The 12,500-nt window shown below is 56.5% G+C and overlaps 5 protein-coding genes across 5 annotated transcripts in view; 3 read left to right on the top strand and 2 right to left on the bottom strand.

Annotated features, from left to right (window-relative positions):
- Positions 1-2,568: 2,568 nt before the first annotated feature.
- PTSG_11014 (uncharacterized protein) lies at positions 2,569-4,586 on the bottom strand (the record flags this gene model as incomplete). The annotated part of the gene is made up of 5 exons (XM_004987881.1): positions 4,364-4,586; positions 3,933-4,087; positions 3,517-3,545; positions 3,089-3,385; positions 2,569-2,764 (listed from the first exon to the last, which is right to left on the bottom strand). Exons 1-5 carry the CDS (start codon positions 4,503-4,505, stop codon positions 2,569-2,571), a joined length of 819 nt encoding a protein of 272 aa, XP_004987938.1. The 5' UTR covers positions 4,506-4,586.
- Positions 4,587-4,626: 40 nt separating this feature from the next.
- Positions 4,627-6,710, top strand: PTSG_11015 (LSU ribosomal protein L13P). The gene is made up of 5 exons (XM_004987882.1): positions 4,627-4,949; positions 5,189-5,305; positions 5,468-5,554; positions 5,745-5,876; positions 6,294-6,710. Exons 1-5 carry the CDS (start codon positions 4,767-4,769, stop codon positions 6,360-6,362), a joined length of 588 nt encoding a protein of 195 aa, XP_004987939.1. The 5' UTR covers positions 4,627-4,766; the 3' UTR covers positions 6,363-6,710.
- Positions 6,711-6,982: 272 nt separating this feature from the next.
- On the bottom strand, positions 6,983-10,503 carry PTSG_11016 (generic methyltransferase). The gene is made up of 2 exons (XM_004987883.1): positions 9,159-10,503; positions 6,983-8,956 (listed from the first exon to the last, which is right to left on the bottom strand). Exons 1-2 carry the CDS (start codon positions 10,241-10,243, stop codon positions 7,435-7,437), a joined length of 2,607 nt encoding a protein of 868 aa, XP_004987940.1. The 5' UTR covers positions 10,244-10,503; the 3' UTR covers positions 6,983-7,434.
- A 63-nt stretch (positions 10,504-10,566) lies between these two features.
- PTSG_11017 (uncharacterized protein) lies at positions 10,567-11,190 on the top strand (the record flags this gene model as incomplete). The annotated part of the gene is made up of 2 exons (XM_004987884.1): positions 10,567-10,592; positions 11,043-11,190. The coding sequence occupies 2 exons, from the start codon at positions 10,567-10,569 to the stop codon at positions 11,188-11,190; spliced, it is 174 nt and encodes a 57-aa protein (XP_004987941.1).
- Positions 11,191-11,223: 33 nt separating this feature from the next.
- Positions 11,224-12,500, top strand: part of PTSG_11018 (uncharacterized protein) — a gene marked incomplete at its 3' end in the record, with an annotated part of 1,805 nt that continues 528 nt past the window's right edge. Inside the window, exons 1-3 of the mRNA XM_004987885.1 lie at positions 11,224-11,418; positions 11,683-11,987; positions 12,243-12,320. Coding sequence (XP_004987942.1) covers positions 11,262-11,418; positions 11,683-11,987; positions 12,243-12,320 — 540 coding nt within the window. The 5' untranslated portion in view covers positions 11,224-11,261. The remainder of the gene's footprint in view (positions 11,419-11,682; positions 11,988-12,242; positions 12,321-12,500) is intronic.

Raw genomic sequence — 12,500 nt, forward strand, 5'->3', positions numbered from 1 at the left:
GGATTGTGCGCGTGAGTGAGCGAGGGAGTGAGGGAGGGAGTAACATGGGCGCAGCAACGCGGCACGCTTGTTGGGTGTGTGAGCGAAGTGCAATCGACTGCATATGCGAGAGGAAGCGCCACAACTCCGTACCTTCATCGACATTGTCAAGCAGCATGTCCAGTGCCTGCAAGCATTGGCGCAAATCATTGCAACCTCATCAGAGTTGTTCCACTTGCTCATACATCATGTCACGAACAAACAAACAGATACACAGACAGCCAGCCAGCCAGCCAGCCAGAAAGCCAGACAGACAGACACAGCCACAATCACGAGCGGCGTACGGTGTGGAGGCCAAAGAGGAGCTGTACAAGCGTCTCCTGCCAGCGTGTCGGGCGCTGTGCAGCCGTTGCCGCATTGACTGTCGACGCGAAGGCACACGCCGCAGCCTGCACATGTATGCCGTGATGGTGGCGGCAGCGTTGGCGTAAGGGCAGTGACTCGGTGTGATAGTTGTCGTGGCCATGTGATGGCACGCATGCTGCTGCTGTCTCTCCTTTTCAAACCCACATACAGACAGCCACATGCCATACTGCTGCAGCTGAACTGCACTAACCTCTTGGATGGCGCGTGTGGGCGATGAGAGCAAGCGGAGGCATGTGCTCTTGATGCGCCCAACGCTCGACTTGCAGTGGCCAGGAAAGCACGAGCACCACGTGCTCAGCAGCTCAAACGCAGCGCACACCTGGTGCATATGTGTGTGTGTGTGAGTGTGTGTGAGTGTGTGTGAGTGAGTGAGTGAGTGAGTGAGTGAGTGAGTGAGTGAGTGGGTTGAGTGAGTGTGTGAGTGAGTGAGTGAGTGAGTGAGTGAGTGTGAGTGAGTGAGTGAGTGAGTGTGTGAGCTTTAATGTGAATGCGCGTGTGTGCGCGTACGTGGCAGGTGCTTGAACATCGATACAGCGTTGTGCAAGACACAACGCATGTGCGCAAGTCACCTCGGGTATGTTGTGCGATGTGGCAATGAGATCGGTCACAAAGCGGATGAGTCTGCTGGTGTCCTTGTCTGTGAAGGAGCGACGCAACTCCGTTTGCTGGATACCCACGCCAACACATGCATGTACACGACCACGTGAGCACATGTGAGCACATTTCAGCACATTTCAGCGTCGTGGTTGTGTCCTCTGCGGGTGTCATGGAGGCTATCAGCACCGAAGAGCAAGGGATGTAGCACGTGCAAGTTGTGTGTTCGTGCATCTCACCAAAGCCATACGCTCCAGCAGCTGTGTCGCGACAGCCATCACGTCCAAACTCAGGGCGTCGTAGTGATGGTTCTGACCAGTAGCGAAAGGCGACCAAGTGTGAGTGCCATCCGAAATGTATGTGGAGGAAGTTCAAACATGGTGTCTCAACGTGCACAACGCCGCAGAGCAGGGAGACAGGGCAGGGAGACAGCCGAAGCGGATGCAAGTACACACACGGAGAGAGGGAGCACACACATACACAGGCACACAGTGATACAGACTCAGACACAGAAAGAGACACAGGCGCAGATACAGATACACAGACACAGATACACAGATACACACATAGAGACACCTTGAGCATAGCGTGCAGCTGTTGGATCCAGATTGTGCCATGCTGGCCAATGTACATCTCAGGACAGAATCGAACAGCCGACTCAAGCAGCTTCAAGGATTGTTGCCTGCATGTTGCGTGTGTGTGTGTGTGTGTGTGTGTGTGTGTGTGTGTGTGTGTGTGTGTGTGTGTGTGTGTGTGTGTGTGTGTGTGTGTGTGTGTGTGTGTGTGTGTGTGTGGCCCGATCGCAGCTCGCTTGCTGTGCGCACGCAACATAGCATCAAACACTACCTGGTGTGTGCCGTCTTGGCCTCGTTCAGCATCTTGTTGATGGAGGCCACGCACGTTCCAGCTTGTTCCCCACTCTGCCATGGATGGCGCGCAGCAAGCAAGTACAGCAAGCAAAGGGAACCAAGGCATTGGAGGTGGGGGGAGCAAAACAGAAGCACACAGAGTTCACAAGACATGCACAGCTGTCAGTGTTCAGTGCAGCCATGCGTCTCGCGCGCACAATACGGGCACAGAGTCAGGCTGGCAGATTGTTGCGCAGCCAGGGACACACACACACACACACACACACACACACACACACACACACACACACACACACACACACACACACACACACACACACACACACACACACACACACACACACACACACACAGCGGAGAATCACACGGCCCTCCTTCAACACCCAGTGCTGACCATGATGGAAGCCGCATGCTGTGGCAAGTTCGCTGCCAGCACCGCCTGTGCCGCATCCATCTTCGTCTCTTGCTTGCTTGCTTTGTTTGTTGGTTCAAATCGCGTGTGCAAAGCAAACACGTGGGTGGATTTGTGCGCGGTTTTCGCTGTGATGAGAAGCGAAAAGCGAAAGCGTGCTGTGTTGTTGACACATGACATGATGTTGTTTCGTGCGTCTCTACTCTCTTCCTACTCTCTTTCCCTTTCTTTCCCACTCCCTCCCCTCCCTCTGTTGCGCTCTCGTTCTGCTCATTCGTTTCGGTTCGTTTATGAGTGCCGGCGAACAGTGTGCATGATGGCAGCGCCACATACGGCCGCCGCCACAGCCACAGCTGCCACCACCAAGACCTGGCTGCTTCCACTTCCACCACCATGGGCACGTGCTTCCTTGCTGGTTGCTGCTCGTGTGTGAATGTGCCGCCGGTCCGGCTTGCTTTGAAACACCGTCTCGATACCGCCAGTCCTGGTGGTGCGAACAAGCGACAGGACACCGTTGGGAGGGAGGAGGGGAAGGGAGTGTGTGAGTGAGTGCGCATGTGTGTGTGTGCGAGCGCATGTGAGTGAATAAGTTTGAGGGTACTCAGGATGCTGTTCAGTGAGTTCCGATGAATAATAAGCTGATGATCAGCACAGACAGAGAGACAGACAGACAAACAGAGGCAGACAGACAGACAGACAAACAGAGGCAGACAGACAGACAGACAGATAGACGGACAGACGCACATCCACAGACACACATCCACATCCACAGACACACATCGACAGACACAGAGACACAGGCACACACCTGAATGCACAAACGCGTGCGCAGCAGAATGCAAAGTCCGACAACCGGTTGATGAACTTGAGAGCAGCAGCCGAGCATGCACCGCCACTATCGTCGTCATCGTCATCATCACTACCATTATCGTCGTTGTCGTCGTCGTTGCTGCATTGGCGGAGATGGACAAGGGCGCGCTCTGCCCGGCGGCATACACAGCGCGCCAAGTGCATGTGTGCGGCAGCCTTACCGCCGGAGGGAAGAATGAAGTTCCTGAGGGGCGGAAGTTCGCTGTCCAGCTCGTCAATGCGGCGCTCCAGCCACCTACAGATGCAGTTACTCGTGTGGAGTTAGCATGGACAAGCAAAAGCAAACAAAGACATGGAACAAAGCAAACACTTGAAAGAGCCAACGCATGAGTGCTTCCCTTTGCCACGCACACGCACACAACGCACTTGAGGTTCGTTGCATCATCGTCAAAGTCCTGGAATTCCCGAAATGGCGCGCGTGCACACCCATGACCGTCGTGAGACCACCCCATACAGAGGCACACAGTGCACACAGCACAGTCATGCACGCGTGCATGCAACACACGTACACAACATACACATGCACATGCACATAAGCAGACACACAGACATAGACACAGGCACAGGCGCATAAGCAGACACACAGGCACAGGTACACATACCCATGCACATAAGCAGACACACAGACACATAGACAGAGGCACACAGTGCATACAGCACAGTCATGCACGCGTGCATGCAACACACGTACACAACATACACATGCACAGGCACAGACAGACACACATGCACAGGCATAGACACACACAGACACAGACACATACGCACATACACATGCACACCTTGACGGACACCACGCCAGGGCTGGCAATGTGCGTGCCCAGCTCCATGAGAAGACACTGAATCTCGTGCAAATCAGCATCGACGTCGTGCAGCAGGCGTGCGTCCAGGTGCTCTCGGACCAAGCCAAACTGTGAATTCAATTCATCCACGTGTCCTGGTGTCCACAAACAGCACAGAAGGTAGGCGTGTGGGTGTGGGTGGTTGTGGACAGAAACAACCTGGTGAGATGAACAGACACGCAAACGAACAGATACAGACAGAGACAGACTGATAGATAGGCAGAAACACAGACACACACACACAGACACACACACAGACACACAGAAACACACACACGCACACACACTGAAACGCACACACACACTGACACACAGCCATACACACAGGCACACAAGCACACAGACACATGCAGAGTGACAAGCCAACTCACCGAGGCATTCGAACACAATGTCTGTTTTTGGACGGCGTTGGCCCGTGTAGAGCTGAGATGTTCCCTTGTCACCGGTCCGAGTGTACAACATGGACTTTGGAGGCTTCCGCGCCTGCGGCCCTGTGTCTTGTCTGCTCCCCATGGCGGTTGGTTGTGTGTGAGGGTAAAGGTGGTCCTGCGAAGTGAAAATGGTGCTGTTGGTGGTGGTCTCACTTGCAGCTGGTGATTGTAGAAATTTATGAACTCAACAACCATTTTTCGAACCACACGCTTGCTTGCTGCCACCACACAAGATAAGACAAGAGAGCGTGAGGCACAGACCTTCACATCACATCACTTCACCAGCCAAGCAGCCAGGGCAAGCGAGAGGGCAAGCGAGAGGGCGAGCAAACAGCAAACAACCATGGCCACCAAGTTTTCGCAGTCGCTGCTGACGCACACGCAGCGATGGTACCTGGTTGATGCGCGTGGGCAGAAGGTTGGCCGGCTGGCAAATATGGTGTCGGCTGTGTTGAGGGGCAAGACAAAGCCCACCTTCCACCCCGGCGTCCTCTCACCAGACCACGTCGTCGTCATCAATGCAAAGGTGTGCTCATGTGGATGTGTGTGCATGTGCGTGGGTGCGTGAGCGTGGGTGCTCAGTGTGTTTGCGTGAGCGTGGGTGCTGTGTGTGCATGTGTGTGTTGTATTTGCTTTTGCGTGCATGTGCGTGCGTGCATGTGTGCGTGCGTGTATGGTTGCGCTGGCCATTTCAAGCCCCTTTGCTTGTCATTGTCTTTTGCCTGACGTCCAACCCCCTTGTGTTGCCCTTCTTGCGTGTTGCAGGATGTTGTCTTCACCGGTCGCAAGTGGAATCAGAAGCTGTACAGAAAGCACACGGGCTGGCCCGGCGGTTTCCGGGAGGAGACGGCTGCCAGCTTACACGCACGCAAGCCAACAGAGGTACGCTTGCGCGTGCATGTTGCCGCGCATGTGCATGTTCGAGTCCATGACTCTTCTCGACGCATGTTCATCCCAAACACGCGCTTCTCTCCTTCGAGTCTCACCCTCCTTTTCACCCACGCACACACACACACACACACATCCCCGCTGTTTGTGTTATAGGTTGTGAGGAAAGCCGTGGATGGAATGTTGCCGAAGAACAACTTGAGAAAACAGTTTATGCGCCACCTTCACATCTTCGAGGACGACGTAAGGTCCTTCATGCTATTGCGCCTCCCTATGACTCTTCCAAACAACCGAGAGGCCAAACACCACCCTCGTACTCAACAGCTCGCTGTTGTGCATTCGCTCGCACACACACACACACACACACACACACACACACACTGACACTGTCGCTGATTGCGCGCGTATGCATCACACTGTCCATCGACCACAGCAACACCCGTACGACCGCAACATCTATGCTGTGCTTGACGGTCCCCAGGAGCCTGTGCCGCCAAAGCCCGATCTGTTTGTCATCCGCACTGTTGAGGGCGACGAGGAAATCCCAGCACCAGCAGGCGGCGAGGTGGGTCGTGTGTCGTGTGTTGTGTTTTGTGTGCGCGCGCGTGTGTGTGAGATGCGATATGTGTGTGTGTGTTTTGTGTGTGTGTGTGTGTTTTGTGTGTGTGTGTGTGTGTGTGTGGTGTGGTGTGTGTGGTGTGCGTCTGTGTGTGTGTGTGTGTGTGTGTGTGTGTGTGTGTGTGTGTGTGTGTGTGTGTGTGTGTGTGTGTGTGGTGTACGTGTTGGCTATTGCACTTTTTCACCTCCACCATTCTTCTTCCACCCACCATTCTTCTTCCACCCACCATTCTTCTTCCACCCACCATTCTTCTTCCACCATTCTTCTTCCACCCACCATTCATGGTTGCTTCTTAATTCCTCTCCCCATCCCCCTTCCATCCACCATCCCTTGTATCCGCCCATTGCGCAAACACGCAAACAGTTTCTTGGTGTGGAGCTGGATTTCACGAGCGGAAGCAGCAGCGGCGATGCAAATGATTCAAGCAAATGAGGACAGGAAGGAACAACAGACCACGCCACGCGATGGATGGTGCAAGAAGGATCCACAAGACCGCATGCACACCCGGCACTGCTGTGGCCACCACGCTAATGCTAGCTTTGTTTGTAACGACCCACTGTCTTCTTGTTTTTGTATCTCTTTCCACTCACCTTTCCCTTCTCCGTCTCTCTCTCTCTCTCTCCAACGACATCATGTCCCGTGAGTTGTGCGTGGATGGTGTCTGTGGACTATCACATCATGCTGTGGGGGTTGTAACTTCAATGGTGTTGGTTTGAAAGAAAAAAAGGGGCGTGCCATCGTGGCTGCAACAACATCAGAACAGCGCACTGAACCAAGGCCACGTGAAGGCGGAACAGAAAGGGCCAAGTGTGTGGCTAGTTGAATGGCGCAGATTGGGCCGCGTGGTGGGTTGGTGGTTGGTTGCAGGTTGCAGGTGACGGTGCAGGAACTACAGTGGGGAGGGGGGGGGGAGAGGGGTTCGCGTATGAAGTTAAAAGACAGCAATCAACACAGGGAGAAGCAACAACAGCACAGTGGACGGAACAGAAAGCACACAACGCAACGAAAGAAACCATGGCGCAATGGTATGGGGCATGTGTGTGTGTGTGTGTGTGTGTGTGTGTGTGTGTGTGTGTGTGTGTCAAAAGCGGCCAAGGAGAGCAACTAGACGAACGGAGGCACACGGCTGCAATTGAAGGAAACAAGAACAGTAGCAACAAATGTGTGCATGGTTGGTGTTGGTCGTAACACAACAAGCAGGATAGGAGATGGAAAGGAAGAGAGGAACAGAGTAAGACAGGGGAGTAAGAGAGGAGAGGAGAGAAAGAGAGGAGTAAAGGAGGGGGGAGGAGGAGGAGGAGGAGGAGGAGGAGGAGGTAGAAAAACGGAGGAGTGTCAGAACAGGGGCCAACACGTGCTGGCATGTGCATGCGCGTGTGCATGTGTGCGCGCGTGCGCTTTTGAGTGATATCATTAGCTTGTGGTTGCGGCGATCAACACCACAACACGAGCACTCAAATCACAGCACAGCACAGCACAGGCCGCGTGCTGGTGGGCGGCGGGCTCATGAGCGGTGGCGCCACACGGTCGCCTCCGAGATGACGTACTCAAACTTGCGCGCGTGCTCGCGGATGGCGAGCGGCACCTGTGTTGTGCGCAGGAGCTCAAAGTTCTCGCCAAGGGCCGCCTTGAGGCCGTCCAGCGAACGCACGTTACCCTCGGGGGTCTCGTGCCCGCCAATCCACAGGTCCTTGGGCGTGTACTGCTCCATCCACGTGTATGGGGACGACAGGACCAGGATTCCGCCGGGGCGCACAAGGCCGCGCGCACCGCCCAGCCGCGACAGCAGCGTGCCGGGGGAGGACAGTCTGTCCAGCACGTTTGCAGCGAGGACTGCGCTGAAGGAGCCTGTGTCGGGTGGAATGCACATGGCGTCCATCTGCTTGAACTCGACGCGGGCTGGGTCCACGCCTTGCGGAAGACCGACGACGGCCTCCTCCTTGATGTCGCCCTCCTCGCGGATAAAGTAGGGCAGGGATCCCTCCTCCTTCAGCTGCTGTGCCGCATCAATAAACGACGCGCTGATGTCCACGCCAAGCACGCTCTCAAACGCGCGCGCAAGGGCAAACGTGGTGCCGCCAACGCCGCAGCCAATGTCGAGCACGCGGTCCGTGGCCACGCCGTGCTCGCGGGCGGCGTCCACAAGCAGCTGAGTCACCTTGTCTGTGTATCCGCGGGCGGCCTCGGGGACGTTGGCGTCGTCGGCGTAGTGGAGGTGGACGTACTGGCGCAGGACCTCCTCGGCCTGGTACTTGCGCTCCGTCTCATCGCGGCGGCTGCTGCGGAAGGGGTTCGTGCCGACGTAGGGCCCCTGGTTGTCCATGCACGACGTGACCAGGGCAGGGTCGGTCTGGTTGGGCAGGACGAGGCGGAAGCCCGCGTGCTGGAAGAAGTGGGGGCGGAAGTGGAAGCGGGCGAAGGAGCTCGCCTCGTCACCGCACGAGATAAACGACCCGCCGAGAATGAGGTTGTGCTGGCCGTCAAAGCAGGGCAGGGTGAAGTCGTTGTAGTATGGGTGGATCTTGAAGTTGGGCAGCGCGCTGATGTGGTCCTCGCACCAGTTCCACACGCTGCCAAACACGTCGTGGAAGCCCAGGCTGGTTGGTTTGAGCGCGTCGACGGGCGACTCAGAGCCGTGTGCCAGGTTGAGGTTGAAGCCGTACTTGTCTGCCATCTCGTGTCCATCTGCCACCATGCCCGGGTCGCGCGCGACGCCGAGGCTCTCGTCGGACATGTAGTCGTCGCGGATGCGGTGGTGCTCGGCCTCCGTCATGATGCGGTACCCCTGCGTGCGGTCGCGCCCTTCCATGTCGCTCTTCCAGTTGGCAAACGCCTTGGCCTCGTGGTAGTTGACGTTGGCGGGCCACGACCACGGCATGTCGACAACCTCAAATGCGGTGCGCAGACGGTACTGGTGCAGGCCAGAGGGGCCGGTGGGCACCCAGAATGTCGGCCATTTCACGTTGCGGAAGCAGCGCCACTTCCAGCCCTCGGGCTCCCACACGTTCTCGTCCAGGTATCCGCCACTGCACGCGTTGCGTTTGTGTGTGTGTGTGCGTGTGCGTGTTTGAAGAAAGGAGGGGAGGATGTCGTGAGAAGCTGAACAAGCAGTGGTAAAAAGAAGGGTTCACACATGCACGTTCACACATACGAGCACAAGCCCTCACTCTCATTTGTCGAAGTTGCACCCAAACGCACCCAAACACACACACAGAGGCACACGCGCACCTCTTGACAAACTGGAGGAATTCGCCGTTGCTGATGAGGTACTTGGTAGCCTTGAAGGACTTGACGTTCATGTGCTTCTCGCCGTACTCGTTGTCCCAGCCGTAGGAGGGGAAGTCGCGGGGCTTGCCCAGCTTCACAGAGCCGGCCTCCACCTCGATAAACTGGTTGACAGGGTAGTCCTTGCCCGCGACGGGCTCCTGGTCGGGCGTGACGCCGTGTTCGCGTGCGCTTGGGTGGATGGCGGGGAAGTGCTCTGGCGGGCGAACAAGCTCGAGCGGCAGCTCGCGCATGAGCACGCTGCTCGTCTCCAGGTGGATCTTCTCGTGCTCGGTGCCCATGACCACGGCCCAGAAGGGGGATGCCTCGAGCTGGTCAATCGTCTCAAAGGCCGGGTGGTTCTCGATGATGTCGACGACGGTGTTGTAGACCTCCTGGCGGTAGGCCTTGACCTCGTCCACGGTGGGCCAGCGCATGTCGTTCTTGCTCAGGTCGTCCCACTGCATCTCGTCGACGCCCGTCTCGAAGATGTGCTCGTAGTACTCGTTGATGGGCTTGCTGATGAGGCCGGCGACGCGGCACTTGTTCACGTAGACGGAGGCCGGGTGGGCGTAGTAGAAGATCTTTGGGTGGCGCAGGTTGTGGTAGGGCGGGCGGTAGAAGGGCTCCTCTGTCTGCAGCGCAGAAAAGAGCACCTCGGTCATGGTCCAGCAGTTGTCAAAGTAGTCGCGCAGCTGCTGCCGCGTGACGTTGCTCAGGTCCGGCTGGGGCAGGGAGCGGATGATGCCGTCGCTGTTCACGCCGGGACATGTTCCGTGCACTGGCGGCTTGCCTGTCCACCACGACTCTGGTCGTGGTCCAACAAACTTGTTGGGGTCCCCGGAGATGTTGACGCGCCAGGAGTCCACCACGTCCTGGTGGCCCTGCGTGTCCTCGTCTGTGGACACGGAGAGGGCACGGGCAAACACGCGGGCGGCGCGGTGCTGCGCTGCCGCATGTCTGCCGCGCAGCATGGCACCCACAGCCGCAGGCACGCGGGCCACGGACAGCCCTCCACTGTGCAAGAGGCGGGCACTCAACACAGCCATCCTCTCAGTTGGTGGTGTTGATAAGCAGCCGGTGTGGTGGAAGGGAAGGGAACCAACGGGCAGTGGTGGGGTGTTGGTATTGGTTGGTCGTTGATTGGTAGTCGAGAGAGTGGAGTGTGCGCAACAATCAATGAGGAAGGTGGTGGCGGGGCTCAGGAAGGGTGCGTGTGTTTTGTTTTCCACCTGTCACCGCACACACAAACACACACACTCAAGGCAAACAAAAAGGCAAACGTGCACACAACACGCACACACATGCGTCCTCCAAAAATTTGCAGTCCTGAGGCAAGCGGGCGTCAGGGCGTTCCCGCCAAACACGAATGATGCGGTGTGACGTTGTTGCTTCTGAGTCAGCAGAATACACGTTGGGAAGATTGGTGCAAGTCATCAATTAATCTTCACGACCCAATGTGAGTGCGCGGACGTTGATGAGGGAAGGAAAGCAAGAAGGGAGTTGTTGTCGTTGTGTGTGTGTGTGTGTGTGTGTGTGTGTGTGTGTGTGTGTGTGTGTGTGTGTGTGTGTGTGTGTGTGTGTGTGTGTGTGTGTGTGTGTGTGTGTGCGTGTGTGTGTGTGTGTACGTACGTGTGTGTGTGTGTGTGTGTGCGTGATTGTGTGTGATTGTCTTTGTTTCTCTTGTTGTCTGTGTCTGCATGCTCGGTTTGTTTACTTGGTTGATGTGCTCTCTCTCTCACCCTCACTCACACACACTATCTTTGTCTTTTCTTGTTCGGATCCACACCCCACACCCCACACCCCATACCCCACACCACGTGGCCCACAACCCTCCGCAAACGACAGGGCGGAGGCGGTGACGACGGATACGCTGACCATCTTCTTAACGCTGGGCTTCTTTGCGCTGTTGCTGGTGGGGATTGTCGTGACGCGGGTGACCCACGCGCTGTGCTTCAAGCAGTTTCGCATCGACGAGCGCGGCCACGTATACTAAGCAGGGCACACCACCAGCACAGCAAGCAGCCAGCAAAGCAAGCAGCCAGCAAAGCAAGCAGCAACGGCGCCATGCCCACTTCTCCGCCAACAGCAACGCGTCGTGTCGAGGATAACGCGCACCAGCGCAGCAAACAAGAACAAGAAGAAACAGAAGAAGAAGAAGAAGATCGCAAGCCCAAGAAGGCGTTCTCCTTCTTTGCGAGCGCAGACGACATCGATCTCACAGGTGTACACGCGTGTCGTGTGCGCATGCGTGTGTGTGCGTGTGTGCGTGTGTGCGCGCGTGTGCATGCACGTTTGGTAGCGTGTGCGTGTGTGTGTGTTGCTGCGTGTTTACGTGGGCTGCCGCTCCCCAACGGTCAGATAGGTCACGGGCGCGGTTCAACACAAAGAATTCTCCTCAATCACGCTCAACCTCGGACTGCCTGCTCATCTCACACTCAACCCAACTCCATCCTCCTTCTCATTCCTCCCGGCCTCTGCCCTTTAGACTCTGACGATTCGGATACCGATGACGAGGACGGTGATCGCAAACGCACCAAGAAGGGAGACGATGGGAGCGATGAAGGAGACGATGGTGGCGAACTGGCAGCGAAGAAGAGCAAAGCAGAGGCGCTGCCTTCGCTGGATGACTTGCTCTCCGACAAGAAGCTGGCCAAGCCAACCTTCCTGGAGAACCAGCTCACCGCAAAGGATGTCAAGACGTTTGACGCAAGGGAGCCCGAGGTGGCGCCCACACCGTGGGTGAAGCTGCCTGGGCAGGAGAAGTCTGCTGAACAAAAGGCAAAGCAAGAGGTAACATGGAGCAACCTCTCTGCATCATACTGCATGTTGCTGGTGGTGGTTGCTGCTGCTGCTGGTGGTGGTGGTGGTTGTTGTTGTTTGATGAACTTGTTTGCTAGGCTTGCCGCTGTGCTTGCTGTGCTTGCTGTGCTTGCTGTAGTGTGGTGTGTGGTGGGCGTGCTATCAGGCAGTGGTCTTTGGCTAACGAGGGGTGTGGTTCTGTTTATTCACGAGACGCGTGCTTCTGGTGTGCTGCATCACCAACAGCGGAAGCGGGCCGAGCAGCAGGCAAAGGCAGACGGCGTGGCACTGGAAGTCATGGCTGCAGCCCACGCTTTCAGCTCTGTGCGTCAATGTGTGCGTCTGTGTGTGTGTGTGTTGTGTGTGTGATGGCTTTACAGAAACCCCATCGCTGGTGTCACGAGCGTTTTTAGCAACATTGGCAGGGACTCATTTCCACTTCTCTGCTCCCTCCTTCTCTCGTGCGCTCTGTCTGTCTGTCTGCCTGTCTGCCTGTCTGTCTGT

Source organism: Salpingoeca rosetta (assembly GCF_000188695.1).
Source record: "Salpingoeca rosetta unplaced genomic scaffold supercont1.40, whole genome shotgun sequence".
NCBI classification, from domain to species: Eukaryota; class Choanoflagellata; order Craspedida; family Salpingoecidae; genus Salpingoeca; species Salpingoeca rosetta.

Bases quoted from the DNA above. Each gene is read 5' to 3' on its own strand.
- PTSG_11015 (XM_004987882.1), top strand. From the start codon at position 4,767: ATGGCCACCAAGTTTTCGCAGTCGCTGCTGACGCACACGCAGCGATGG. The intron at 5,306-5,467 runs GTACGCTTGCGC...TTTGTGTTATAG, and splicing joins ACGCACGCAAGCCAACAGAG to GTTGTGAGGAAAGCCGTGGA. The intron at 5,877-6,293 runs GTGGGTCGTGTG...ACACGCAAACAG, and splicing joins CAGCACCAGCAGGCGGCGAG to TTTCTTGGTGTGGAGCTGGA.
- PTSG_11016 (XM_004987883.1), bottom strand. From the start codon at position 10,243: ATGGCTGTGTTGAGTGCCCGCCTCTTGCACAGTGGAGGGCTGTCCGTG. The intron at 8,957-9,158 runs GTGCGCGTGTGC...CAACGCGTGCAG, and splicing joins TTCCTCCAGTTTGTCAAGAG to TGGCGGATACCTGGACGAGA.